Source organism: Anguilla anguilla, chromosome 1 (assembly GCF_013347855.1).
Source record: "Anguilla anguilla isolate fAngAng1 chromosome 1, fAngAng1.pri, whole genome shotgun sequence".
NCBI lineage: Eukaryota > Metazoa > Chordata > Actinopteri > Anguilliformes > Anguillidae > Anguilla > Anguilla anguilla.
This window is the reverse complement of record NC_049201.1, coordinates 7,832,156-7,857,904: the sequence shown is the minus strand read 5'-3', so window position 1 is coordinate 7,857,904 and position 25,749 is coordinate 7,832,156. Positions and strand designations below refer to the sequence as shown.

At 50.1% G+C, this 25,749-nt stretch overlaps 1 protein-coding gene across 2 annotated transcripts; it reads right to left on the bottom strand.

The window, feature by feature from the left end:
- Window positions 1-1,180: 1,180 nt before the first annotated feature.
- vps39 (VPS39 subunit of HOPS complex) lies at window positions 1,181-25,549 on the bottom strand. 2 transcript variants are annotated; one of them, XM_035414679.1, is made up of 24 exons: window positions 24,872-25,549; window positions 24,107-24,172; window positions 23,803-23,867; window positions 22,693-22,735; window positions 22,026-22,120; window positions 21,430-21,528; window positions 20,873-20,965; window positions 20,227-20,410; window positions 17,803-17,923; window positions 17,415-17,535; window positions 16,500-16,629; window positions 15,717-15,859; window positions 15,368-15,508; window positions 14,758-14,899; window positions 13,747-13,833; window positions 12,913-12,986; window positions 11,017-11,233; window positions 10,365-10,493; window positions 7,888-7,990; window positions 7,241-7,286; window positions 6,740-6,889; window positions 4,662-4,796; window positions 4,223-4,314; window positions 1,181-2,713 (listed from the first exon to the last, which is right to left on the bottom strand). In XM_035414679.1, exons 1-24 carry the CDS (start codon window positions 24,942-24,944, stop codon window positions 2,632-2,634), a joined length of 2,631 nt encoding a protein of 876 aa, XP_035270570.1. In that variant the 5' UTR covers window positions 24,945-25,549; the 3' UTR covers window positions 1,181-2,631. The 2 variants fall into 2 exon arrangements, with proteins under 2 accessions (XP_035270570.1, XP_035270578.1); XM_035414687.1 differs by having other exon boundaries at window positions 16,500-16,626; window positions 24,872-25,548.
- Between the last annotated feature and the right edge of the window lie 200 nt (window positions 25,550-25,749).

Genomic DNA, 25,749 nt, shown 5'->3' with positions numbered 1-25,749 from the left:
TAGACGTTGCAATCTGGCTAAACTCACGCTGTAATCTTCCACGCCGCTTTCTGAATAATGTCTCAGAAATAATGTCTCACAAGAGCCCATCGGTCAAGAGCCTGCAGCGGGATCTGATCTCGCAGTCCTGACGTCACCGAAGTAGACTTTCCCTCCTTTTCCGTTTCTGTACCAAAATACGCCAGTCAAACATCCGGCAAACGTCCAGGAGCAGTGAAGAAAGGGGGCAAAAAAATAAAAAATAAAAATAAGGGAGGACCACAATAACGTGAGTCGCGCACAATGAATCTTGTTCTCTCTCAAAAAAAAAACAAAAAACAAGCACAGTGATGAGGGGTGTTGGCAGAACACTGAGGCTGCGCCACGTTGCATTTGGAAACGCCGGCCCAGAGCCTGATCTCCCGTCCTTTCTAACGGCTGCTAACGGTCTCGCTGCATCCGTTTCATTTCCGCCGCTTCTCATTTTGGGTCCCGCTGCACCTCAGTGAGTCGGGGCAGCCACTCTGTGGCGCCCCAGTAGACCCCCCCGCTGACGGGCTTCCAGAAGAGGGAGCCGCCCCATTTTTTACAGCAGGGGGGTCGGCGATTCCGGTCCAGGAGAGCCGCTTTGGTTTACAATTGCCCCGGCTACATGAGCTAACTGGCTGCGTACCCCGTACACGGGTTCCCCTCGTAGGGCAGACCCGCTGGAAAGCGTTTCATACAGGGACACAAGAACTGCGTTCGGCTGTCATTCGTTGCACTTATTAGAAAAATGCAGCAGAAATGTCAGATGGCGTACATTTCAGAGCGAATGAGGTGACTAAGGACAGAAAGTTGACGTGGAAAACCAGAAACAGGTACGGCCTCCCTCGCCCAGTTCTGACTGAAGGCTGCCGCTGCGGTCCTGCTGCTCAGCTGCCTGGCGTCAGCGTGAGAACACACTGCAGGAAAGGGGTGGCAGCACAGTATAACGGTCTGGGAACCGGCCTTTATAAACCAGAAGGTTGCAGGTTCGATTCCAAGGTAGAATTAAAACAACGGTACTTGGCCTGAATTGCTTCAGCACACATTCAGCTCTATGCTATGTGTCCGGGATGTTGCCTCAGTACATTTCCTGCTGGATATTATGTAAAAAAAAATGCAAAGGAAGCCACTCTGCTTAAGAGTGCCTGCAATGTAATGAACACACAACACTGTACAACTTTATATAGTCTGTTTATTACCAATGAAGCCATTTCAATAAGAACATTTAATTGCATTGAACATTGCATTGTCTGTAAAATACATCATCTTCACAAAGTTACCGTTAACCAATTATCTCAGACTCTCAATCTTCCCCCCAAAAAGATTATGTATATTTTACAAAATTCCATACAGTTTTTTTTTTTTTAAGTTTTTCTTAAATGTACCTTGTAGAGGGGGAAGACTGGGAGAATGACTGAGGAGCTCAGGTATGGCCCAGGTCATAACCAAACGGGGACTTCAGCTCAAATCTAACGCGTCTTCCTTCAGTTAAATCCTTGAGATTTTGCAGAGGCTGTACATTAAATAAACTGCAAAAAATCCAAAAAGCAAAATGTCTGAAGCTTAAAGTGCCATGCTCCTAGCGCTCTCTTTGTGCATTATTAGTGCAGTCATACATTAATGTAGTTAGTCCTCAGCTTTTTATGCTTAAAAAAGAGAAGGGGGGGGAGGGGGGGGGGGGGGGGGGGAAGTTCACGTACAAACAAAATAGTCAGGGAAAAAAAGTTAAAGTTAAAGTTAAATGTTAAAAGTAAAGATTTCCAGTTATTCTCTGTACAATGCCGCGCTCTAACTCTGGAGCAATGTCGCTAGACCTGAGACAGGCTAAAAATGCGCTCGGCAGACTTGTGCATCCCAGTAACCGTCCTAGTGACCGTCGCCGTACAGGGCCCGCATGGATTAAGGGACGGTACAATCACAGCTCTCCCGCCTCTATTCCAGCACACACTCTGCGCCTTCGTCTGCTTTTCGGTTCGAGGAAAGGACCTGAAAATACGACGCGCGGTACGACTGGTACAGCGGAGCGCTTCCCCGCCTGCCTCCCCAAGTGTCTGCCAAACACCCACATATCGCCCCCTTGAGGAAATTAAGACACAAACGTAAGTAGCAGATGAGACTCCACGATTAATACACATCTTATGCGCTGACAGAAAGCAGAAGAACGGGCAGAGCAGCCTCCCAGGAAAGGATCCTGTCTTTCGAAAACGCACACCGCTCAATCCCAGCTCCTTGAGAACCACGGAGTAGTGCAGAAGTCCAATCAGTGTCGCTCCTCGAGGGTAGAGACTCCTCCCATTGCCCCCCCCCCCCCCCCCCCCCCCCCCCCCCCCCCAATGCGATGCTAGTATAGAGAAGGCCGAGCTCCCAGAGTTCCACTGTTTTGTAGTTCCAGAATTCCAGACCGAGGGCGGAGTCTCCCAGCAGTCCTTGCAGTCGCACATGCAGGGTCCAATGTTTGCCGCGCTGGCAACAGAGCATGCCCAGTGTGAGACGAATTTCGACTGGGTCAGAGGGGGGCGGGTGCCGATTTCGATGACAAGGCGGCAGCTTGCGGTGCGCGTATCCCAGAATGTTCCATGGGCTAGGGAGGTGGGGTGGGGGGAGGAGAGGGGAGGTGGGGGGTTATCACAGTTCGGTGGGGCACGTATTGCGATCCTTGCAGCAGAAATAATGCACTACCACGCCGTTGGGGTACCTGGCAAACGCACTGGAGACAAAAGAGAAAAACACACAGGCTTTAAAAAAAAAAAAACGTACAAGCTGAAAATGTTAAAATTGCACGAAAACAAAAAGAAATCGCTGGACATCATCACCTTGAGAACATCCTTTTTGAATCTGGCCAACAGTGACACACACTACCAGTCAGAGAGGAAAAAAAACTGATTCAGAGCCCCCCTGGAGTTTTACAGAAGAGCGCTTACTTCTCAAAGCAATATTTTCCTGTTGGGTTTTGGGTTTGCTCGCCGTGGAGCCTGTCTGCGTTCGGACCGCAATTAGGCTGAGCTGCCAGCGTGAGCGGCGTCAGACCACAGAGTGCGAAACGCAGCGAGCCAAAGAAGGAAGCGGGCAGCGATTCATCACCGAGCCGCTGCAATATGAGCTAATGTCTTATAATAAAAAATTAAAAAATATCTCGTTAGCTCGGACCCACAAGCAAAGTGTCCGTGATGTCATGGCCATACAGCTTAAATGACTTCCTGGTGTGGAAAAAGTGTTAAGCAAGTTAAACGGTATTTTAGGAGGACAAGACGAGACACAAAAGAACCAAAACTAAGATTTTTCTTTGTTGGGCGATGTTCTGGATGCTATGGACAGAAACACAATGCAGCTAGACGCCTAGATTCGATTTTTAAGATTATTAAACACGTGAATCGTTTAAATGTAAATTGCTAAGGGCGTTAACGTACTGTCGAGCCGTCTTTATCATATTACATAACATGTATTACACACACAGTCCACCCAGGCATGCAGACTATCTTACATTCAGTACACGGTACTACTTTACTATTATGAATATATTTTATCATAACTGTCCGTGGCTGTAATGAAGCGCGGCTCAGGCTAGCCGCGCTGACGCTCTGCACTCCGCGCTAGCTGCTGTGGATGGGAGTGCTTTTAACGTGATGCTAATGTAGCGCGACGCGACTGTGTGTTCTCCTCTGGGGAGGACCGGCGGCGGCGGCGGCGTGTAATGGAGGTTTAATGGGACGGCGGAGGGGTAACGGCTCAGGAGGGGAGGAGGGAGGAGACGGCTCGAACGCGCGCACCGCTAACTCCCCCGCACCGACGACGGAGCGCCTCGCTGAGCTCGGGAGTTCCAGAGGCCAAGAGGCGGTCGGCAGTGAAACAACATCTGCTCCCCCAGTAGGTATCCTGCACCCCCCCCCCAACACCCCCCGCCCCCCCAACTCCCGGGGGCGCGTTTCAGAGACAGTTTACCGTTTTCCAGCCATTACCCAAACGCTCAGCGGCGTCTGCGAGCCGCTACGAGGCAGGCTCGTTTCACGCTCGCTCTCTCCGTTCACCCGGGCCGTTCGGCTCAGAGGAGAGGCGGCTCTCTGCGGACGAGCGGCGAAGCTCCGGATTGTTCCGGAACGTGAACCAACTGCCATCTGACTGCCGTCCCCTCGCACTCCGCAGACCGAGTCCGGATCATTCCGAGTCTCGAACCTCACCCTCGCCCCTCGCCCCCTCGTCCCCTCGCCCCCTCGCTCACCTGTTCCCGATCTTCTTCTTGCACACGCGGCAGGTCTTCTCCTCCGTGATGATGCACTTCACCTGCTGGTGGAAGATCCGCTCCTCCTGGACCTATCGGAGACCACCGCTTAACGTTCACAAAGAAGGGCCTCAGATTCACGCTCGTGACAAAGAGGCCTTGGGCTACGGTGTGTTTGCTATCCGCTCAATTTTGATGGTAAAGCATCACAACAAATAAAATTACACGCGCGCACGCACACACACACACACACACACACACACACAAACACACACAGACACTCAAAGAATGCTTCATGTGTGCATGTGCACACGCACACAAACACACGTACACATCTACACACGCAAACACACACACACACACACAACGATGCATGTGCACAGGCATACACGCACACACACAGAACAATGTATGCGCGCGCACACACACACACACTCACCCTCAGGAACTCTGCCTGCAGCAGGCTCTTCAGGACCTGATTGAAGCGTTTCTTCTGGGCCTTCTCCTCCAGCACGCTCTCCAGAAACACCCGGATCTCCTGGATTTGAGTGTTGGCTGGGAGCAGGTTTATCGCCTGGGAAACGGAGGAGGGGGTGGGGGGGGGGGGGTGGGGGGCACAGAGTGGGTCATGCTGGCTTGATTCTCAGTGAGCGCGCGCTAGAGATGGGGGGGGGGGGGATCTTTGCTCTCCTGCAATTTCACGGGACACACGCTACCCATTGTGCTGAGCTCATTTCGGGTGGCAGACGCCTGAATGTCCCATAACTTGGTTTAATGGCTGCTTTCCCCCTTTAAGGAGCCTCTGGGCGCACAGCCAGGCCCACGCTCAGAGGAAATGAAAGCTTCAAGCAGACAGAGTCATATAACATAATCCCAGGGCGTGCCACATGCAGTGGACTGTCCCAGGTTCGAGCAGACAGTCATATAAAATAAGCCCAGGGGGTGCCACATGCAGTGGACTGTCTCAGGTTCGAGCAGCCAGAGTCATATAAAATAAGCCCAGGGTGTGCCACATGCAGTGGGCTGTCTCAGGTTCATGTAACATAAGCCCAGGGTGTGCCACATATAATGGACTGTCCCAGGTTCGAGCAGCCAGAGTCATATAAAATAAGCCCAGGGTGTGCCACATGCAGTGGGCTGTCTCAGGTTCGAGCAGCTCCCCGGGGCTCATTATGCTGGTAACTCGATCGTAGGGCTTTTTCAATGAGGGAGAGCGCTCGTAAGTCACAGTGCAGGCCAGCAGGACCACACACTGACTACGCCACAGGCCCACAGGTCACGGGAGGGCGAGTGCATTAGTGTGACTTTGGGTTGCCAACCGTCCCCAAAAAAAATTCCTTCTGATATTCAAACATCTGCTCAAATGTGTAACCGTTTGAATATATTGCATAAAATATATCGTTATATTTACATATGTCTGAACGGCAGAGCTGTCCACCGATACCCCGCCCTGGGCATGTCGAAGTGTCCTTGAGCAAGACACCTAATCCCTAACTGCTCTGGCGAATGAGAGGCATCAATTGTAAAGCGCTTTGGATAAAGGCGCTATATAAATGCAGTCCATTTACCATACGCACGCATTCACCGGGTTATGTGCGATGGACTCTCGGCGTGGACGACGCGGAGAAGACGCGGCGTCATGCGGCTTCGTTTAAACGCTGCCTAATTTCCACCGTCTTCCGCCAAATTCATCGGTGCAAATTCCTCAGACGCAGCCCTCAAATTTCAAAGAAAATTCTTTAGACAGCTCTGCGCCCTTTTCCCTCCGGAGAGCCGCACGGAATCCAGGCGCTTTCCTAACACCCCCCCCCTCCTTACGCGCTCAGGACAGGTAATCTCCGCTCTGACGGCTGGCTTAAGGGTTTCTTTTCCGCCATTAGGCTGCAGCTTTAGCGCCGGCTGGATCTGGATCTGGATCGTTTGAGCGCAAACGCCGACCGGAGAGGAAGAGATTTACGGCGGCGAATGAGAGACTAAGACGAGCGAAAGACGTGGTTTCAGCCGACAGGAAGAGTCTGAACGAAAGGGCACAAATTAAAATACGACTCTGTTTACACGCTCTGAGTCTAATTCCACTTGAATGAAACTCAAATTTTTTTTTGATTTTTTTTGGCCACTAAAATTTTGTTCCTGTTGTGACAGGGAAAGCTTTCCCAGGCACTAGCAGGTCCAAGGAGCCCCTAAATGTGGGGTGTGCATGCGTGTAGGGGGGGACCACTCATATTTTTCCCCCCCAACACACACAATTTCTAAATCAGTCCCTGTTGAAGAGATCTACTGTCCCACAGGTTTTCACTCCAACCCCAACAGAGCACACACCTCATTCAACAGCCAGAGATCTCTGGAGCAGCTAATCGGTAGAATCGGGTGAGCCACCATTAGGGTTGAAGTGAAAACCTACAGGACGGCAGACCTGCAGGGACAGGGTTGGGCAGCCCGGCTCTCGTGTGACTGGCGCTGAGTGGCGCCCCCGTGTGGCGCTTCCCGTGTGGTGCGCCCGGTGTTGGTCCGCAGTACCTTGGTGGTGTTGAGCTTGCTGTGGTGCAGCTCCAGCACCTGCAGGGCAGCCTGCAGGTTGGCCTGCGGCTCCGACAGCTCCATCTTAATGGGCCCCAGGCAGTGGACGTCCGGGGGAGACAGGTACATGCGCAGCAGCGACAGGTACACCTGCGGGGGGGGAGAGACGGGCATCAGGCGTTGGTTTTGTACCCTAAAGGTCACAGGTTCGATTCCTGGGTAGGACACTGCTGTTCTATAACGAAGCATTGCTTGAATATATATCCAGCTGTATAAACTGATGCAGTGTAAATGCTGCGTAAAAAGTTGTGTGAATCACTCTGAATAAGAGTGTCTGCTGAATGGCTGTAATGTGATGCATTACGGGCAGTGGGTACGTCTCCCCCCCCCCCCCCCCCCCCCCCCCCCCCCCCCCCCACACAGCGACAGTTTGTTTATATGCGGCTGAGTACACATACGGACGTCCATTTATAGCACAGGCACGGAGGGGGCCATACTCACATCTTTACTGCCATCTGTCTCCCTGTCGTAATGCTGGTGACAGTACCTTGGGGACGACAGAGCAATGCGATTTAATAAACGGTCACATTTATTACATTTTTTTGAATTTATTTTTTATTTTTTTTAAAGCGATTACACATTAAATGGCGGATGCCAGATAAATGGTCTAATATTACTTGGACAGGAAAAAGCATGATTAATCTGTGGCAAGAGTGATTGTGTTCAATACCGCTCCTAGCTTGTGAGCATGCTCAGAACGGTGTGTCTCTCAGTGGCGAAAGTGACAGTGCAGCGGTTAGCAGTGTTGAATCAATAGTGAGAGCCTTGCTGGATAGAGCTCTTTCACAGTGGCAATGGCCCAAGTGTTTTTCTATGAGAGAGACAGGAGTTCCGCCAATCACGCGATATGTTGCTAAGAACCAGTACAACAACGCCAGCGGTGATTGGTGCATACTTTCTCGCTACTTCCTGGCCCGAAAACCTACAAGGAGCCAGGTGTAGCGAAGCCGAACAAAATCCACCAATCACCATTCGTGTTGTTCAACTGGTTGTTACCAACGTGCTCTCTGATTGGGGGAGCTGCCGTTTTTTTCTAGCAGCAAGGTGACATCACGGCTGCCTGATCCCAGTGTTACGGTGATGCTCACTCCTCGGCCATGCGGGTGTCCTTCAGCACGTGCACGTAGATGAAGAGGGCCTGCTCGTGCTTCCCCATCCGGCCCAACAGCAAGGCCCTCTCCTCCAGCAGCCCTGCAGAAACACAGGCAAACGCACGCACACGCACACTTTAATTCTTTATTCTTTTACACGCACGCACAGACGCACAGACACACGCAAGCACACACATACACACGCGCACGCACATACGCACACACACATGCACGCACGCACACACATACATACATACACACGTGCACACACACACACACACAGACACAAACACATGCACAGCCATAGACACACGCACACACATAGGCACACAAGCACACACACACACACACACGCGCGCGCACGCATGAGGTAATGCCAGTATGAAGTACAGGAAATAGCGTCGTGGGCACATCCAACCCAGACTGGGCTCCGGTACAGGCCAAAATAACCAACTAAAAGTAAGAAAGAAAATAAGCCTGCACACATACATACTCCCAATTATAATAGATTACTATTTATTTTCCATTTATTTATACAATAAATATACCAGCCAGTTATGATAAATAAATGTATTACTGCAGCGTTTCGACCAGCAAGGTGTTTGCCTGAAGACAACGTTGCCAGACATAACGTTGCAGTAATAAATTTACCTATTTGGCAGCATATATCTCAGTGTGCATACATAATTTTCTTTCTTACTCTGAATGGCAAATAAGAGTCATCTGACTGGAGCTAAAACGGGGTCATTGCTCCAGTTAACCTGTATGTTCGTTTGCCCAGAGACTAATAATAAAATGTTGCTGTTAGATCAATAAAACATGCAGAAATGACCTACTTCACACGTTTTTTTTTTTTTTTTTTTCAATCTCTCCTGAGCAAGAACCACAACTTCTGTTTCAGGCTTTAACAGAATTTTCAAAATCCCCACTTTGATTAATCGACTACACGCCGTAATTCAATTTAAACAGGCGCAAAGACCAGCACTAATCAGGGGCAGCGACTACTTCAGCAGATCCCTGTGTATTTATGTCTCTTTCGCCATCTACTGGTGAAGTGAAGGAACTGGCGTGAGCTAAATAAACTGAATGCAAGTTGTCGTCATTATCATCACACTTCTGCTGTGATATTTACTGTCCTTCTGACATCAATGGGCAGAAATGTGATCAGCATACAAAATATTTTTAAGCAAAACCGCAGTCTCCATAAATCAAACGCTTAATAAAAACAAACGGAAACGTAACGATTTATTAACGGGTCCAACTTCCATACATAAAAAGTGGGCTGCAACACACGTGCGCGCGCACGCGCACACACACACACACGCGCACACACACACACACACACACACACACACACACACACACACACAGACAGACACACAGACACAGACACACACACACACACGCACACACAGACACACGCACACACACACACACACGCGCACACGCGCACACACAGACACACGCGCACACACAGACACACACACACACACACACACACACACACACACACACACACACACACAGAAACTGCGCTAGAACATCTTGCTGCGAAACAAATCATTCCCAGCTTGTTTTTTTTATCTGTTCCAGATTGGGCGTACCATGCCTCCACTCCAGCACTGAACCGTGGGGGGGGGGGGGGCGGGGCTTCCACAGGATGAATGCAGTAAACCCCGCCTCCACACACACACCCAGCTGCCTGTATAAACAGCGCTGAAATCGTTTAACTAATCCCTCACCCCAAAGCCACGCTAAGAAAACAAACATTATAATCATGAACGGCCATGTTGAAGACAGAACTTCCCACACATATCAACACCAGGCAGCCCAGACAGTTTCGCTAACACGTGCCCTGTTTCCAATAAGTGGCATGTCAGGAAAGTATGTAATCTAAAAATTACATGCAAGAACACATTATTTCCTATTATAACCCATGAAAATGGAGCTAGAATGAGCTCTGTTCTGTTCTAGCCCTCTACCAACAGAAGTACACTCGCAGGCCCCCAGACAGTCTGCCTGTTTATTTACACACGCTATTGGCTGGAAATAACCCATGTGACCTCTTCTCTGCACTCAGCGCAGTCGGTCGACAGCCCCTGCGTTTACATGGGAGCCTAATCCCCAGGACTCCTGAGGGACGCAGCTATTAAACCGATTAGCACAGTGACGGTGTGACAGATTACGCCCAGGACTGAGACCGATGAAGGCCTGTCATAGTCACCTTAAAAACCGCACACACAGCCTGACCCCGCCCTGAACACACCTGACCCCGCCCTGAACACGTCCTGAACACACCCGACCCTGCCCAGACCGGGCACTGACCCCGCCCTGAACACACCCAGAACCTGTCCAGACCCTGCACTGACCCCAACCTGAACATGACCTGAACACGCCAAGACCCCACTCAGACCCCACCCAGACCCCGCATTGACCGCGCCCTGACCCCACCCTGAACTCGCCCACAGTCTCACCGTCGAAGGGGAAGTCACTGATGAGTCTGGCTGGCTCGTAGCTGGAAGAGATCTCCAGGAAACTCAGCAGCTTGTTCCTGAACTCCCCCAGCTCTCCCTCCTCCTTCCCAGCAGCCACTGGGGGTTCACCTGAGGGAAACAGAAGAAGATGGCTGTGAATTAGGGTAAAATACCTGCCAGTTTAATGCTCCCAAGTGAAATTTACTGGTTGCAAAGGACAGTGAAGACAGTGAAACCTCTTAGGTGAAGTAGGTCTTTGTATATGCACAGGAAGTCTAGATCAGTGGTAACCAACCCTGCTCCTAGAGACCTACCATCTGGCGGATCAGTAATTAATCCCTGTTCCAGTGTGAAATTAAGATCGGAGAGCACGCAAACAGCAGCCCTCTCTCCTGGCCAGAATTACATCACTTCAATGGCTCGCAGCAGACTAACTGACCCTAATTTGGCACACCTGACTCCACTAAATAGCAGCCCAATGCAGATCTTTAGCTGTTGAAAGAGGTGCGTCTTGTTCTGGGTGAAATTCAATGCCTACAGGGTGGGAGATCTCCAATGTTACCGATGGTCCAGGTTAATGTGACTGTGCCCTCGGGACCGCGCACTTCCTGTGACCCACAGGAAGTGCACGCTGACGCGCAGGTGCGCTCACCCTCAGGGAGAGAGTTGAGGTACTCCTTCATCAGGCCCTGCACCTTCTCCAGGTAGAGCTGGATCAGGACGTTGTGGAACTCGGGGTCCGTCTCCTCCCACACGTAGATGATGTGCTCCAGGTACGGCACGGCCAGCTCCCTGAAGCCCTCCTTCAGGAAGCTCAGCACCTTCTGCCTCGGGAGCGTCTCCACCTCCGGCAGGTCCTCTGTGAAGATCTGTCTCACACACACACGCACACGCACACGCACACACACAGATACACACACACACACGCACACACACACACACACACATACAGACACACACGCACACACACACGCATACACACACGCACACACACACGCATACACACACACACACACACGCACCCGTGTGCACACACACACACAGATACACACACACACACACACACACACACACACACAGATACACACACAAACACGCACCCAACACACACACACGCACGCATACACACACACACACACACACACACGCACACACACACACACAGATACACACGCATACACACACGCACACACACACGCATACACACACACACACACACGCACCCGTGTGCACACACACACACAGACAGACACACAAAAAAATTTCCATTTTGCCAGCTATTTTATAAAGCTTCATTTCCACAGCAGGAGGCAACCTAATAACCAAGTAACTCAAGACGATTAAAACTGCAATTAACTCCCTCGTAATGAAGAATCTTTCCTCAGATATCTTGCTACGATCTCTCGCGCGAAACCCAGAGAACGGTGCTCAGAAGGGGACTAAAAGCCCTGAAGCTCTAAAGATCTCCACACATCTGGCTGACTACAGGAAAAAAAAAAAACCCTGCTGAGTCTTCCAAACCCATGACCGTTTTTTTCCCTCGTCGAGACGCACGAGGGCACACTGGCCTGACACGCGCATGACATGTCCCTGTACCGATCGGGCTCCAGGAGTGCGCCAGGAGAACAAACAGACACCCCTGGCAGGCAGGGAAGCAGCTCTCTCGCTTTCCTCTCCCCTTTCCAGGGTAAATAGAGACCGGGTCAAACTGTCCGTCAGCACCTTTTCTGTGACGTTGTTTACTCCGCACAGAAGATTAAATTATTCTCAGCTGGTGTTCTCTCCTGCTCTCCGACGAGCTCAGCGTTTAAAGGGTCTTTGGCAACAGCCAACCAAGACTCTCAAAATGCTGAATCTGGGGGAACGGCTCAGTATATACTATACCACCCCCCCACGCATCGCCTATGGTTGGCAAGATTTGTTTTCTTAATAGGACAGTTCACTTTCTGGGGTTTTTTTTCCATATTCAACCTCATTGTAGAATTATCTTTGGAGTATAACTCCTATATAACTCCTGAACCCCCCAAACCTGCCACTGCAAAGCCTGTAGTTCGTCAGAAACTTCTGGAAATATCTAAAATATCCTTAAGCAGGAACAAAACTGCCTGGGGGAACTGAAAAAAGAATACTAAAACTGAAAGGACATCAAAAAAACCTCAGAAAATCAACTATCCTTTAAAGGCAGTAGGGACTAATCCCACAAAAATCCCACTAATCCCACCCAGAAGATCCAAGGGGTGCGACGCCCACGTGCATTAAAGTGAACATGCAAAGCACTCTGGGATTGCTGGCTCACTGGCTCCAAAGTCTCCAATTTTGAGGGAGCACTTCCTGTTCCCTGGAGTACTTCCTGTTTCCAGGAGTACACTGGAGGTGTGATTTTAACAGTCACAGTATCAAGCTTTGTGCCGCGTATCTGTGACCACAAACCCCATCCCCCACCCCACCCCACGGTCATACAGAAACGGGAACCGAATAGCAGACACGAATCTAGCATCCTGCGCATTTGAGTTCACACTCCTCCTCCTCTCCAGGTACAGCTTCGCACCTTCAGTCCGTCCTCAGGGCAGATCTTCAGCACCCAGGGGGAGAACTCGAAGATGATGCCCAGGTTCTCCATCCCTGGAAAAGGCGGGAGAGAGGAAGGTCAGCTCGGAGGACACCAGAGGCAACTGCGTACGGATGGGTGGGGCCAGGGTGGGCCAATAGAAACCCAAATGGTATATTGGCCCCGCCCATTTATCTTGGCTGAGTCACCACACCCAATTGTGAATGCCCACCTAGGCAGTTCTTGCCCACCTAGTTCCACGAGTTCTACGCAGGCCCAACTACGAATATTTATGGCTGAGCTGTTCAATAGAGGTGCAGGGAAGGTGGGAGGGATGTGGGTGGGACAGTGGTCAGGGCAGGGCAGGATGTGGGTGTGGCGGCGGGCTGGATGTGAGCGGGACCGTGGATGGGATGTGGGTGGAGAAGTGGGCGAGGATGTGGGCGGGGATGTGGGCTGGATGTGGGCGGGGCGGTTGGCTGGATGTGGGTGGGGCGGTGGGCTGGATGTGGGTGGAGCGGTGGATGGGATGTGGGTGGAGAAGTGGGCGGGGCCGTGGGCTGGATGTGGGCGGGGCAGTGGGCTGGATGTGGGCGGGGCAGTGGGCTGGATGTGGGCCGGGCGGTGGGCTGAATGTGGGCGGGGCGGTGGGCTGGATGTGGGCGGGGCAGTGGGCTGGATGTGGGCGGGGCGGTGGGCTGGATGTGGGCGGGGCAGTGGGCTGGATGTGGGCGGGGAAGTGGGCAGGGCAGTGGGCTGGATGTGGGCGGGGCAGTGGGCTGGATGTGGGCGGGGCGGTGGGCGGGATGTGGGCGGGGCGGTGTGGAGACGTACCAAGCCTCTGGAGGTACTGCACTGTGCGCTCGTGACCCTTCAGCGGGGAGTTGGCCTTGGTGGACTGATCCAGCAGCACCTGCAGGGCTGGAGGACATTTCACAGTTAAAGAGGAAAGACAGAATCTGAGGAAGAAGAGGGAAGTGGGAAATGGGATATGGGAGGGAAAGGGCGGGAGGATAACGATCATGTACATCACATCTTCTTTGACCGTCAAATTTCCCTGGTAACAGTTGGTTATCCGGCGAATCCGTTAATTAAACGCTGTTCCTGTGTGCAATTAAGATCAGAGAGCACGAAGAACAGCAGCCATCTCTCCTGGCCAGAATGACATCACCGCGATGGCGTGCGGCAAGACTAATTAAAAACGCAGGCCGTAAAACAAGAGCGAACTTGCTACAAAACAACAACAACAGCGTAATTACCGTAAACATGACCTGAGAGGGTTCACAGCCTACCACATGTTAAATGTGAACATTTCTCCAGTGCTGTCGAGTGTCAGTGTGAACAGACCCCGTGCTCCCGAGTTCCTAGTGTGAATAGGGCCCCCCGGGGCTGCCGAATCTCACGGAGAATAGCTGGCCAGTGGCTTCAGCCAGATGCCCCCTTGAAACAGGATGTGTGTGAATCCCAAGAGGGATTTTCTCCTGAACAAATAGAGGCTGTATAAAATAATGTCCTAACTACTCAGTGTCAGTGTGGACAGTCCCAGTGCTGTCGAGTCTCAGTGTGAATAGTGGGCCATTAGCTTTGGCTCGATCCCCCCGTAAAGGGGGATTTTTCTCCTGAACAAATAGGAGGCTGTATAAAATAATGTCCTAGCTACTCAGTGTCAGTGTGGACAGTCCCAGTGCTGTCGAGTCTCAGTGTAAATAGTGGGCCAGTAGTTTTGGCTCGATCCCCCCTGGAAAGGGGGATTTTCTCCTGAACAAAACAGCGGCTGTGTAAAATAGTGGCCCAAACCGCTCAGTGTCAGTGTTGATTGTTCTGTGTGACATGGCAACCCCTCACCTTTCTGGTGCAGCCCCTTCTTCTCGTAGAGGATGATGAGCTCGCTGTACTTGTGGGCCTTCTTCAGCACGTACTCGCTCACCTCAATGTGACAGTGGTTATTCTCCAGTCTCAGGAGGGGCGACACCAGGGCCACATTAGTCTGGGAGAGAGGGAGGGGTGGGGGGGGAGATAACAAGGGAGAGAGAGAGAGGAGGGGGAGACGCGGGGAGAGAGAAAGAGTGAGGAAAAGGGAGACAGAGAAGGAGAGAAGTGCAGTGAATCCACTGCTTTTCCTGCAGATGTTAGGAGATGCTCTGTTCTGTGGGTCAGAGATCCAGTGAATAAGGCGTTCAGTGGGGTACAGGGGCTCAGTGGGTAGAGGGGCTCAGTGGGTATAGGGGCTCAGTGGGTATAGGGGCTCAGTGGGTAATGGGGTTCAGTGGGTATAGGGGCTCAGTGGGTAATGGGGCTCAGTGGGTATAGGGGCTCAGTGGGTACAGGGGCTCAGTGGGTACAGGGGCTCAGTGGGTATAGGGGCTCAGTGGGTAATGGGGCTCAGTGGGTAATGGGGCTCAGTGGGTAATGGGGCTCAGTGGGTACAGGGGCTCAGTGGGTATAGGGCTCTTACGTGCAGATAGCACTTGAGCAGCGTGGTGTCGATGATCTGCAGCAGTTTCTTGCGGCTCTTGATGGTGGGCGTCCCCTCCATGAGCGGGGAGGTGGTGGACGGGTCCGAGTCGTTCAGCTGCTTCACCAGGTGACTGCGTTTCTGTAACACGCACGCACACACACGCACACACACGCACACACACACACACACACACACACACACACACACACACAGAAGGGCGTGTTAACAGAGCGCTGCTGTAAAAGAGCATGTGGGCTCAGTCAAGCTGCCCTGCGTATAAGAAGGTTAATAAACAATTAAATGAATAAATAAATAAGGTTCATTTGGCGCACTTGGCACAGCTCACCTGCGTCAGGTAGTCGATGAGTGCCAGGTGGGCCTTCTCCAGCTCAGCGCCGGACAGGGTGGGGAGGGGGTTGGGGTAGTGCAGCTGCTTCCTGTAGTCCGTGGGCAGGAGGTCTGGATACAGCCCGATCACATGGGTAGGGTCTGCGGGGGGGGGGGAGGGGGCACAGTATCATCCGTTACCCGTTACCTGTAACTGCCGTGCCATTTACTCCACGCACAACACACACACACACAAGCTCCCACACACACACACAGAACACACACATGTTCCCACACTCCCACACACACACACACAACACACACACATGCTCTCCCCCACACACACAACACACACACACACTCAGGGTGCACAAGGAGTCTGATTAAATCCATTTGCACAGACGTGCAAAAACACACGGATGCTTCTGCGTACCAACCATGCGTGCGCATCAGAAAGACTGATCTATTTAACCAGGCTTCAGAAGCCAATACCAATGGCAGGTGAACAGGCAGAAAGCTACTCATTACATTACATTACAGGCATTTAGCTGACGCTCTTATCCAGAGCGACATGCGTTGTATCCAATTATACAGCTGGATATATACTGGAGCAATGCAGGCTAAGTACCCTGCTCAAGTGGTACAACGGCAGTGTCCTACCGGGGAATCGAACCTGCAACCTTTAGGTTACAAGATCAACTCCTTAGCCATTATACTACACTACTGTGTAGCAGCTGTGTACTCTAGTTCCACAGGGGGAAAAAGCAGCAGAGGTAGACAGGTGGACAGGTCAGCGGCTCACCCGTGCCCAGCTTGGCGAACACCTGCATGGAGTCATCGAAGCGTTTCTGGCAGAAGAGGTCGAAGGCGTACAGGTTCTGGATGTGGTGGATCTGCTGCCGCTTATCGCCGTCTGAGTCGTCCTTCATCTTCTGGGAGCGAGACGGACAGTGGATCACACAGGACAGAAGGACAGGGAGACGGGAAGGCCAGTCTAACCGCACACCCCTCATCCATCCATCCATCCATCCATTATCTAACCTCCATCCATCCATCATCTAACCTCCATCCATCCATTATCTAACCTCCATCCATCCATTATCTAACCCAGCGTTTCCCAACCTTTCTCCGTCCATGGCACACTGTCCAAATTTATAGAATCTGATGGCATACCACTCTGAAAAGTGAGCGACATGCTGATGTTGAGGTCAACAGAAGGCCTTAATGTTCTTTTGGGGTTTTAATTAAGCGATATGCATTTTAATTAATCTCAGTTGGTTTTTGTCAATGGGATTGCTCATTTCAGTTTTCTTAATTAAAAAAAAAATGTACAAATTGAAATTAAAAGGATTTTTCACACAGCACACCTGACCATGCGAAACGGCATCACCAGAGCCTATCCCAGGATATACTGGGGTGAGAGGCAGGAATACACCCTGGACAGGTCGACAATCCATCGCAGGACACCCCTCATAAGGCTATCACAAAGGATATCACTATTTAATTGGATATCAGTATCAAATTAAATAGCAGATTTCTGACTCGTGAGAAGGGTGTGCCTAGACATGAAGTGCCAGAAGCCTGCAGTCTGGGCCTTTACTGTGTGCACTTCTGCTGAAAGGCCCACAGTCATTGGCTCAGAGCGTCTGCATCTAATCTCTGGTTTCTGAATCAGAGCGAGTCTCCAGTGCGCCGGGGCTTGTGATTGGCTCCTCACCGCCAGCTGCAGGGCCAGTTCAAACTGTTTGTCCTGCAGGAGCTGCCGGTTCTGGGTTGCTATGGAGACGGGCACAAGGCGCCACACAAAATGGTTGCTGGCAACGTACACGATATTGGGCCTAAGGGAGAGAAAGAAAAGAAAGGGGGAAACAGAGAGAGAGAGAGGAAGGAGAGAGAGAGAGAGAGAGAGAGCGAGAATAAACCCGGAGGAAAGAGACGAGATCCACTCAGACAAAACAGCAGCTGAATCGCAGCTTCCGAACGGCCGTGACAAGTCTGAACAGCTGACAGACAAACAGCCTCTACTCAGCTGTCTGTAAATACATCCCCCCCCCCCTTCTCCTCCTCCTCCTCCTCCTCCCCCACCTCCCCCACCTCCTCCTCACCCAGCTGAGGTGATGAAACGAGGCCTCTGGAGCTCCACGCTCTGCACCAGGAGCCGGGGTTCGAAGGTGCGGATCTCCACGTAGCGGGGAAGCACGGCGATGATGTAGGGGGGCTGGTGCTCTGTGGGGGGGGGGGGGGGGGGGGGGGCAACAGTGAGCAGAGAAACAGTTATCAAAATACTACAAGGTGTAAATCAGCTAATGAATGATCAGTGAGTACAACAGCTTTCCAGCTCATTCAGTAGATTCAGTATTCAGAGGATTCAGATACAGACTTGACGCTGTGCTGGACACTCTCTGGATCGTAGGTAAATATTATAGCTTGTTCTCTGCTCACTCTGTATGCTTTTTTCAGCCAGTGGGAGAGGAAAGATGAACAAGGCAAGATTCTGGACATAACCACCACCTGGGCCAAGGCTTCTGGCACCGGGAGGGATAACCGCCAACCAAAGCAAATAAACACAAAAACACCGCCCCAAGGAATTTAAAAGAACTTCATAACCACACAAATAGAGTGTCTTTCTCTCGTACCGAGACCAGTAAATATGAATCCCTGTGACGGAAGCTTCCGGAAGCCCTCCAGGCCACGCGGGCAGGAGGAGATTCGGCCGGAGCCTCCGAGGGCCAGGGAGGGAGGGGGACGGATTTGACCGCGCGGGGAGGAGGAGCCCCACAGTCATCACGAAGCGTGACATCACAGCGGTGTCCTGCCAGAGCAGCCGTCCCACGCCTGTTCAGAAAGGCCTCCGGGGGTCCGGCGGTGCCCCCTGGTCAACGTTACAGCCCAAAAACCGCAGCGAGCGCCGCCGCCCCCCCTCCCCCCTCCCCCCTCCCCTCGCCTTTAAGACAGCAGGCGTCCACATGGAAAAGATTTTCATTTGTTTCCAAATTACCGAGAAACAAACGGCGGTCCAGAGCCCCGCCGCGCCCGTTTAATTTCACAGCGCGAGATGCGTTCCGCGCCTCGAAAGCTGAGCTGGCTTGTGTCTTGCTGCCTGGAACCCAATTTTTCGGCAGACCGCAGATATGTGCTCAGCCTATTAACAGCTGAAAGACAGGGAAGGGTGTCATCGGCTTCACAGTCTCTAAAATTAAGATTTAAATAGGTTTCAGCACTGGGGCTTTTGCAGGACTTACTGCCAAGCCCACTGAGTAAGATGTCTGTCTGTCCCTGCTCTCGGCTAGATGGATGGGCGTGGCTCCACCGTAAGCAAGTGATGCCGTTATTCACTTAAACCCCGCCATGGAGGGGAAAACTGAGAACCTCTGCTGGCCATTCGCGGTACTGCAGCCGCAATTGAAATTTTGGCGACACAGGGCTTCTGGGCTCCAGGTTATGTCCACTTGTTTAAGCCTCTTCTGTTTCAGGACAGGGCGCTGTACGTGCAGTTGGGAAACAAGCGCTGTATCGTTACGAACCATAAAATACCCACCCCGGGACCACGGGCGCTAATTTGTTTAGCGCTAACCAGCACAGCTTAGAAGCTGCACATCGTCCCTGTCAAATAAATGAATGAAATCTAAATATATTGCCCATCAGCGAGAGGGAGAGTCTCCTGCAGATGGCATGGTAATGGTTATTGGTCCGCAGTGCTAGTTTAGCAGAAGCAGCATTTTTGGGGGGGGGGGGGGGGGCGGCAGGGTCACTTCATGTCCTGCCAAAGTCACATTCCCCATTCAGTCAAAACTGAAGAAACTGCCAACGGTTGGCGGCTACACAGAAAACCTCAGCTCCCAAGCCTCCATTTCACTTTTACACTCGGCCATTTCTCTGTTCAAACGAGCCAGAAATGGGGAAAAGTGATTAAAAAGGCTCGCGTCCACTCGCTCGCTCGCTCTCGTTTCATTACAGAAGCAGAAACGGCCCGTTAGCATCCGCAGCCCGAGAGACGGGCAATTTACCGCCGTTACCGCTGCGCTCCGAAAAGGAGCGACACGAGCGTGCGCCACGAACCCACCCAACCAGGAAACGGGCGACTGAACGAACAACACAGGAGCGAGCGAGGGAGAAAGGAAGGGACAGAAGAGAGCGAGAGAGCAAAGAAAAGAAAGGGCTCTGATTGAGTGGGTACCGAACAAGGACGTTTCTGTTAGGAGCCCCCCCCCCCCCTACTTTCCACCCCCTTGTGAACATGACCTCAATTTCCACTCACGGCGCACTGTAAGCAAGGAAGCTGCCCTTCATTGCAAACCCGCCACGGAGGGGAAAATTGAGAACCTACCTCTGCTGGCCATTCACAGTACTGCAGTCACAATCCAAATTTTGGTAACTCAGGGCTCCAGGTTATGTCCACTCGTTGTCATCATAATTTAAAGTCGTTATGAACGCTGAGGTACTTGAGCAAATCTACAGCATAACAAATTTATGGAGGCCAACATGCAAACAACAAAACCGAATCTACTGCATATGGCAGGGATCCTTACCCATTGCAATAGGTATGTCCGTCCAGTTGAGGGCGCACTTTTGGGTGCAGACGCCTTCCTCGTTCAGAACCACGGTGAGGTCGTCCTGACCAACTGCCACTTTCCCGTCGGCCAATGGGGCGACCAGCGGCTCCAGCTGCTTCCCCGTAGGGAACAGCTCTTTGATGGAGCCACGCCCATCCATCTGGCCGAGAGCAGGGACAGACAAACAGACATCTTACTCAATAGGCTTGGCAGCAAGTCCTGAAAAAGCCCTATTGCAATATCCAAAGACAACTTTCACCCAGATGTCCAACATTTCAACACCCTGTCTTAGCTACTCTGTTTATGTTTAAAGGGACAGACCATCTCTTCGGGAAATTTGCTTTTTGGCTTTCTTACCCATTCCTTTCTCATCCCTGTGCGTCCAGCACAAAAATATTAGCCAATATTTACGGGCCACATGCCAACTGCGCTACCGCTATGAATGGCAGCAAGTGCAAGCAACATTAGCTCCGCCAAATGAAGTTCCCAAAAAGTTGGACTATCCCTTTAGGGACACTGGTGTATGACTGAACCCCCTAGCACACGTTAGCAGGGGTTTTGTCACCCCTCTCTCCCTCTCAGACACGGACCAGGTAGAGACCCCTCCCCTTTCTGTACTCACCCGGATCAGGTAGTAGTCCCGTTTGAACCCCACACAGATGGAGTTCTCACACCAGGCCATGGATTTGGGAATGTCTGGCGCAGCAAAATCCCCCTGAGTCACAAAAATTAGCAGGGATATACAAAGTGTGCGTCCACAACAACACCATCCATCACATGAGGCCTTGTGCTTTTTCTCCAATCACAGTTTTTAATGTAAGCGAAACAAAAGGACGCACAGCAAGCGCAAGGACAGTGTCCATCTGAAAAGCCCGTTTCATTTGAAATTGCTGTTGTTACGGTAACGCCAGTATCATGAGAGCGTATTATTTAGGCTCCCTGTTAAACGTTGGTTTGACCGACTACTCTGCACAACCGCTGGTTATGAAACGTGCCGACTGTGCCTTCTCCACGGCAACACTGCACTGCACTGCACTGCAATGCACTGCACTCTCTGGACAACAGCCTCTGCCAAGCTCCGTAATGTAAAAGATATTTAACAGAGAATACATGACTTGCTCTATCCTGTCCCTGAAAGACTTATCTTCCCCTCCTCCTTCCCACCCCCCCCCCCCTCACCTGCAGCTCATGGAACTCCCTGTCCTTCCAGTAGTACAGCTGCAGCTTCTTCTTCACGGCCACACACATCCTCAGTTTGGCCTCCCCGGAGCTGCCATGCTACAGAGAGAGAGAGAGAGGGGGTGAGAGAGAGACATGGAGGGAGGGAGGGGGGGGGGGGAGAGAGGGAGAGAGAGAGAGAGAGAGAGACATAAATAGACCGACAGACACACAGAGAGAGAAAGACAGAAATTAATTCATGAACGACCACGGCATGCTTTTTGTTTAATTAACCTTCTGTTTATTGGTGTTGCTTTATTTGACATGTCCTAGTTTTTTGTGACAAATTCCACCTGGTAAGGAAGCACGTCCACCTCAGAATCAATAAATATTTTTCTGCAGTGCATTTCAAGGAATCAGACAGTGTGTACAGCACTGATTGGTTAAGACACGTCTGATCTTTTGACACGTGATCTAAAAATGGCTCTGAGCATGATCTGAGCTGTTATCATCATTCTAGCATATGTCCGTAGTTATCATTATATCCACCACACTTTCAGTCATCTTAAACTGGAACCATTTTTAGTGCGAGAATGAGCCTGACCAGCCACACTGACCTGCAAGTCACATGCAAAGAGGGAGGCTCCTTTGGCCTTTGACACGACAGTAATCTGCTGGAAGGTCAGGAGGTCATGGACATGGATGTTGTTTTCTGTCAGAAGGCAAGAAATAAAGTGTAATTCAATCACAGTCGAAAAAATATCCTTCTACAACCAAATAGCAATGTTTTTGGGCTTCCCACTTGTATGAGATGATGTTTACAGATGAATGCATCATTGATTTTGTAAAATTATTTGTAGTGTTGCGATCCAACAAATTGGTCTTTTATGAAGAGGACATTGCATGTGGAAACACTGTTTGAGATGCATCATTTTCTATGCATTTTGTCTGTATAAACAGTCGCTCTCAGGAAAGAGAACTAGGCAGAAGTACATGCCAACACACAAGCAAAGTTCTTAGCAATATCATCAGACTGACAATAAAATTAATTGTAAATAGCATTAAGCTGAGGGTTAGAAATTAATACAGAAATATGTTGACAGCGACAAAAGAAAGAACAATGCCAGAATTAATTTCTCTTTTAGTCATTTTTCATGACTACTTCCCATGACTAATTGACCACTGGCAACTTTTCTAAGCATTTTCAAGAGTAGTGGAAACCTTGACTTATGAAATATCATAGTTTTGCTTCCCCACCCTTTGAGACAAACCAGACGTACTCACCCAGTAGACTGACCAGGATCTTGTACTGAGACACAACAAACAGCTGTGGAACAGAGACATAGGAAATTAGATGAGTTTTAAGACTCTAGTCAATAACACTGATAGAGGCAACCTACATCAGATCAGGAAAAAGATTCAACCGCACACAGCAGCTTTTGATTGCTCTATGACCTCATTGTAATATACCCCACATTCCCATTATTATTTCACCAGATAACCATTTTAACTGGTCAATGCGGTGGTTTGTATGAGCGTAAAACCTTCTGCACATGCTGAAATCTTTAGCAGACTTTCTTATGCTGTGATATTTTTATGTTTTCTCTACTGTAATTCCACTGGCCTGGCCATGTTTTAAAAGTATAATATCTGCAGTTGGGCCATCTGTGACAGGTTCAAAGGGGTTCATTTACTTTCTGGAGTTTTTTTGATCAAATCTGATATGATCAAGCTAATGTTTTTGATTGGCTCAACCGGTTTTGTGTGATCAAGGATATTTTAGATACTTACATAAGTTTCTCATCACCTACCAGCTTCACGATGACTAGTGTAGTGGCATCAACAGGTTTGTGGTTTAAAGCAAGACAATACACATCAAGAAAGTCCAAAGCTGTTTGTACAGCAATGTTACGCTTCCACAGGCTACACATATGAACACATTAAAATCCAGAAATTGAACCATCCCTTTATGCCATTATAACTGCAGTTATTTTACATTAATCCAAAAGTTGTTATTACCGACAAGGAAGAAGTTACTGGCAATACCTTGATGAGCAGTTAATGAAATCATGTGAGACAGCTAGGAGTCAGCAATAAAACCCAAATGCTCCAAAGAAAAACCCTTGAAATGGCAGTCTGTTTTGTATTTCTGGCCATTTTGTATTTAGCAAGCAAACCATAATCTTATAGGCACACGAACAAGTATTTTTGGGCTTGCATTCCAATCTGCAATTATTCAGCTGTCAGCTGACTCCGCCTTCAGGTATTGTGTTTCTCAGACACAGCTAGCATCTTTGGAACAGTGAAAAATGCAAGGAATGTCAAGGTCACATGTTCATATACCTCAGGAATGACAACTCAAAAGAGCAAGTGGCCACCAGCCACCTTGGTTACCTGCTGAATTTTCTTGGAGAAGTTCTTGTTGGATTTCTCCAGTGTCACTTCAAACCTGTTACTTGCTGCAAAAACAAGGCAGACGAGGACACACAGTTGGTGACTTGCCTCCCTTGATCACCTCTCTCCTGAATGCCACACAAGGCCTCCAGCTGGAATAATGCCTTGATTAGATAACTGTCATAACTGGCTGCATCAGTTCACTTCAGTGTACAGAACACTGGAGGCTTTGAAGTGAAATGAGGAACCTTCAACTGTAAGTAACATCCTTCCCCCTCCCCTCCCTCACGTGCCGTTCCCTCACCTGCATCCTTCTTGATGCGGTAGAGCAGTAGATGGCCTGGCTTGGTCCCGACAAGAAGCCAATCCTCTGCAAAATTGACATGCTTGTGTTAGCGCAGCAAACCTCAGCCTAAATCCTGACATGGAATTAGGCAGAAGAAACTGCATACGTTGCGAATGATTTAAAGTACAGTACAGACTAAGTTAGAAATGATCCTGGACACGCTTTATCCCCACCCAACCGTTTTTAAAACAGTTTCAATGTTGTTTCTGCTGGGCAGAAACATTAGTCCGGGTCACACACTGCTCCATTAGGCGATTTGGACATCTCACAATTGTTCCTCGTCTACTGTCAGCCGTTCAAATTGACTAGATAAATCACTGCATTATATTTTAGCGTTAACAAATAGTTGTTTTGACTATGAATCGTCCAACTGCAGCAAAGGGCGTTCCATTTGCTAGCAGCCCGTCAGGTCAAAATGCTGTTAAATCGAAAAAGCCAGCAACCAGTTAACATTTGCGATTTAATCAGAGACCACTAGTAAATATAATTATCTAGTTGCCCAGCTAGCTGGTGGAATCATTTTATTCCATAGCAATGCACAAAAAATTTCAGACGTCTGAAAAAGAACCCAAAACTTTCCAAAGACATAACGTCATTGCATCACCACTGTCTCACAATCTAGCTAGCTAACGCTAGCTGTAGCCATCAAGCACAACAGCAGTATATGAGTTAGTTGTACCCTGAGGCCTGTCCGAGAGAGACCACCCAGAAAAACAAACTCACCCCAGGCCGCTAGGCAGTCGATCTGAAGCGGCAGCTTCTCCAAAATAGGTACTGGCTCATACGCGTCGTGCATTGTGGTGCCGTTGGTTCGCTAGCCAACTAGCTAGTTTGGTAGCTAGTCGACTAGCTAGCAAAGTGGCGCTCGATACAATAAGAGAAGGAAGTATACCAAAGCTGTGGCGTCAATTAGCTGGACAAGTCCTCGGCTAGCTAGCTTGCTAGCTTTGTTGTATATACCCGCTTCGATCCCTCTGAACTGGACAGCAAAGCGTACACGACACTTATTTTGAATTAGCCTCTTCTGGGTCCGAGAGATCGAAGAAAATCATCCGGCACTGCCCTTCTCCGACTCTCCGTGTAATCACATGAGCTCCGACTGTTGTGGCTGTCCAGCGTCAAAAGGTGTGTGCAACAACGTCTGTCCGGTCAAAAGAGAAAGCTTGTCAGTTAGCTTGTTTGCAAACTATCGAGCTATAACGTTACAGGAAATGTCAGCAACATAGCCTATATTTTTAAACAGGAGCTTCCTGTCATTCGTGACCTGCGCCAATAATATCCCGAGTCACACTGACACATACAGACGAGTCCATGACAGGCAGGTGACTCGAGTCGCAGCCAGCACACTCACATGGGGCGAATTAGGCACTCGCAGAAAACAAAGTAGGCCTACAAATGATTTCCAAATAGCACAGCTGTGCCGTTCTTCCTATGCGTGTAGTTCAGGTAACGTCCGCTGTGGATGTATTTTACGCATTGTTTCACATTTCGAATTCGAAATAGGCTACTGATTTGAACCTTTGTTTTCTCTTATAACCCAAGCTGTCTCAATACGGTCTCCCCATTTATTTGTAAATTGGGCTCAAATTTGATTTTGGCAT

What these genes read in the sequence shown, in the direction of transcription:
- vps39 (XM_035414679.1), bottom strand. Translation starts at nt 24,944, where the DNA reads ATGCACGACGCGTATGAGCCAGTACCTATTTTGGAGAAGCTGCCGCTT. An exon ending in TCTCCAAGAAAATTCAGCAG is followed by an intron (nt 22,736 to 23,802) that starts GTAACCAAGGTG and finishes TCTGTTCCACAG; the next exon opens with CTGTTTGTTGTGTCTCAGTA. An exon ending in TCTTTGCATGTGACTTGCAG is followed by an intron (nt 21,529 to 22,025) that starts GTCAGTGTGGCT and finishes CTCTCTCTGTAG; the next exon opens with CATGGCAGCTCCGGGGAGGC.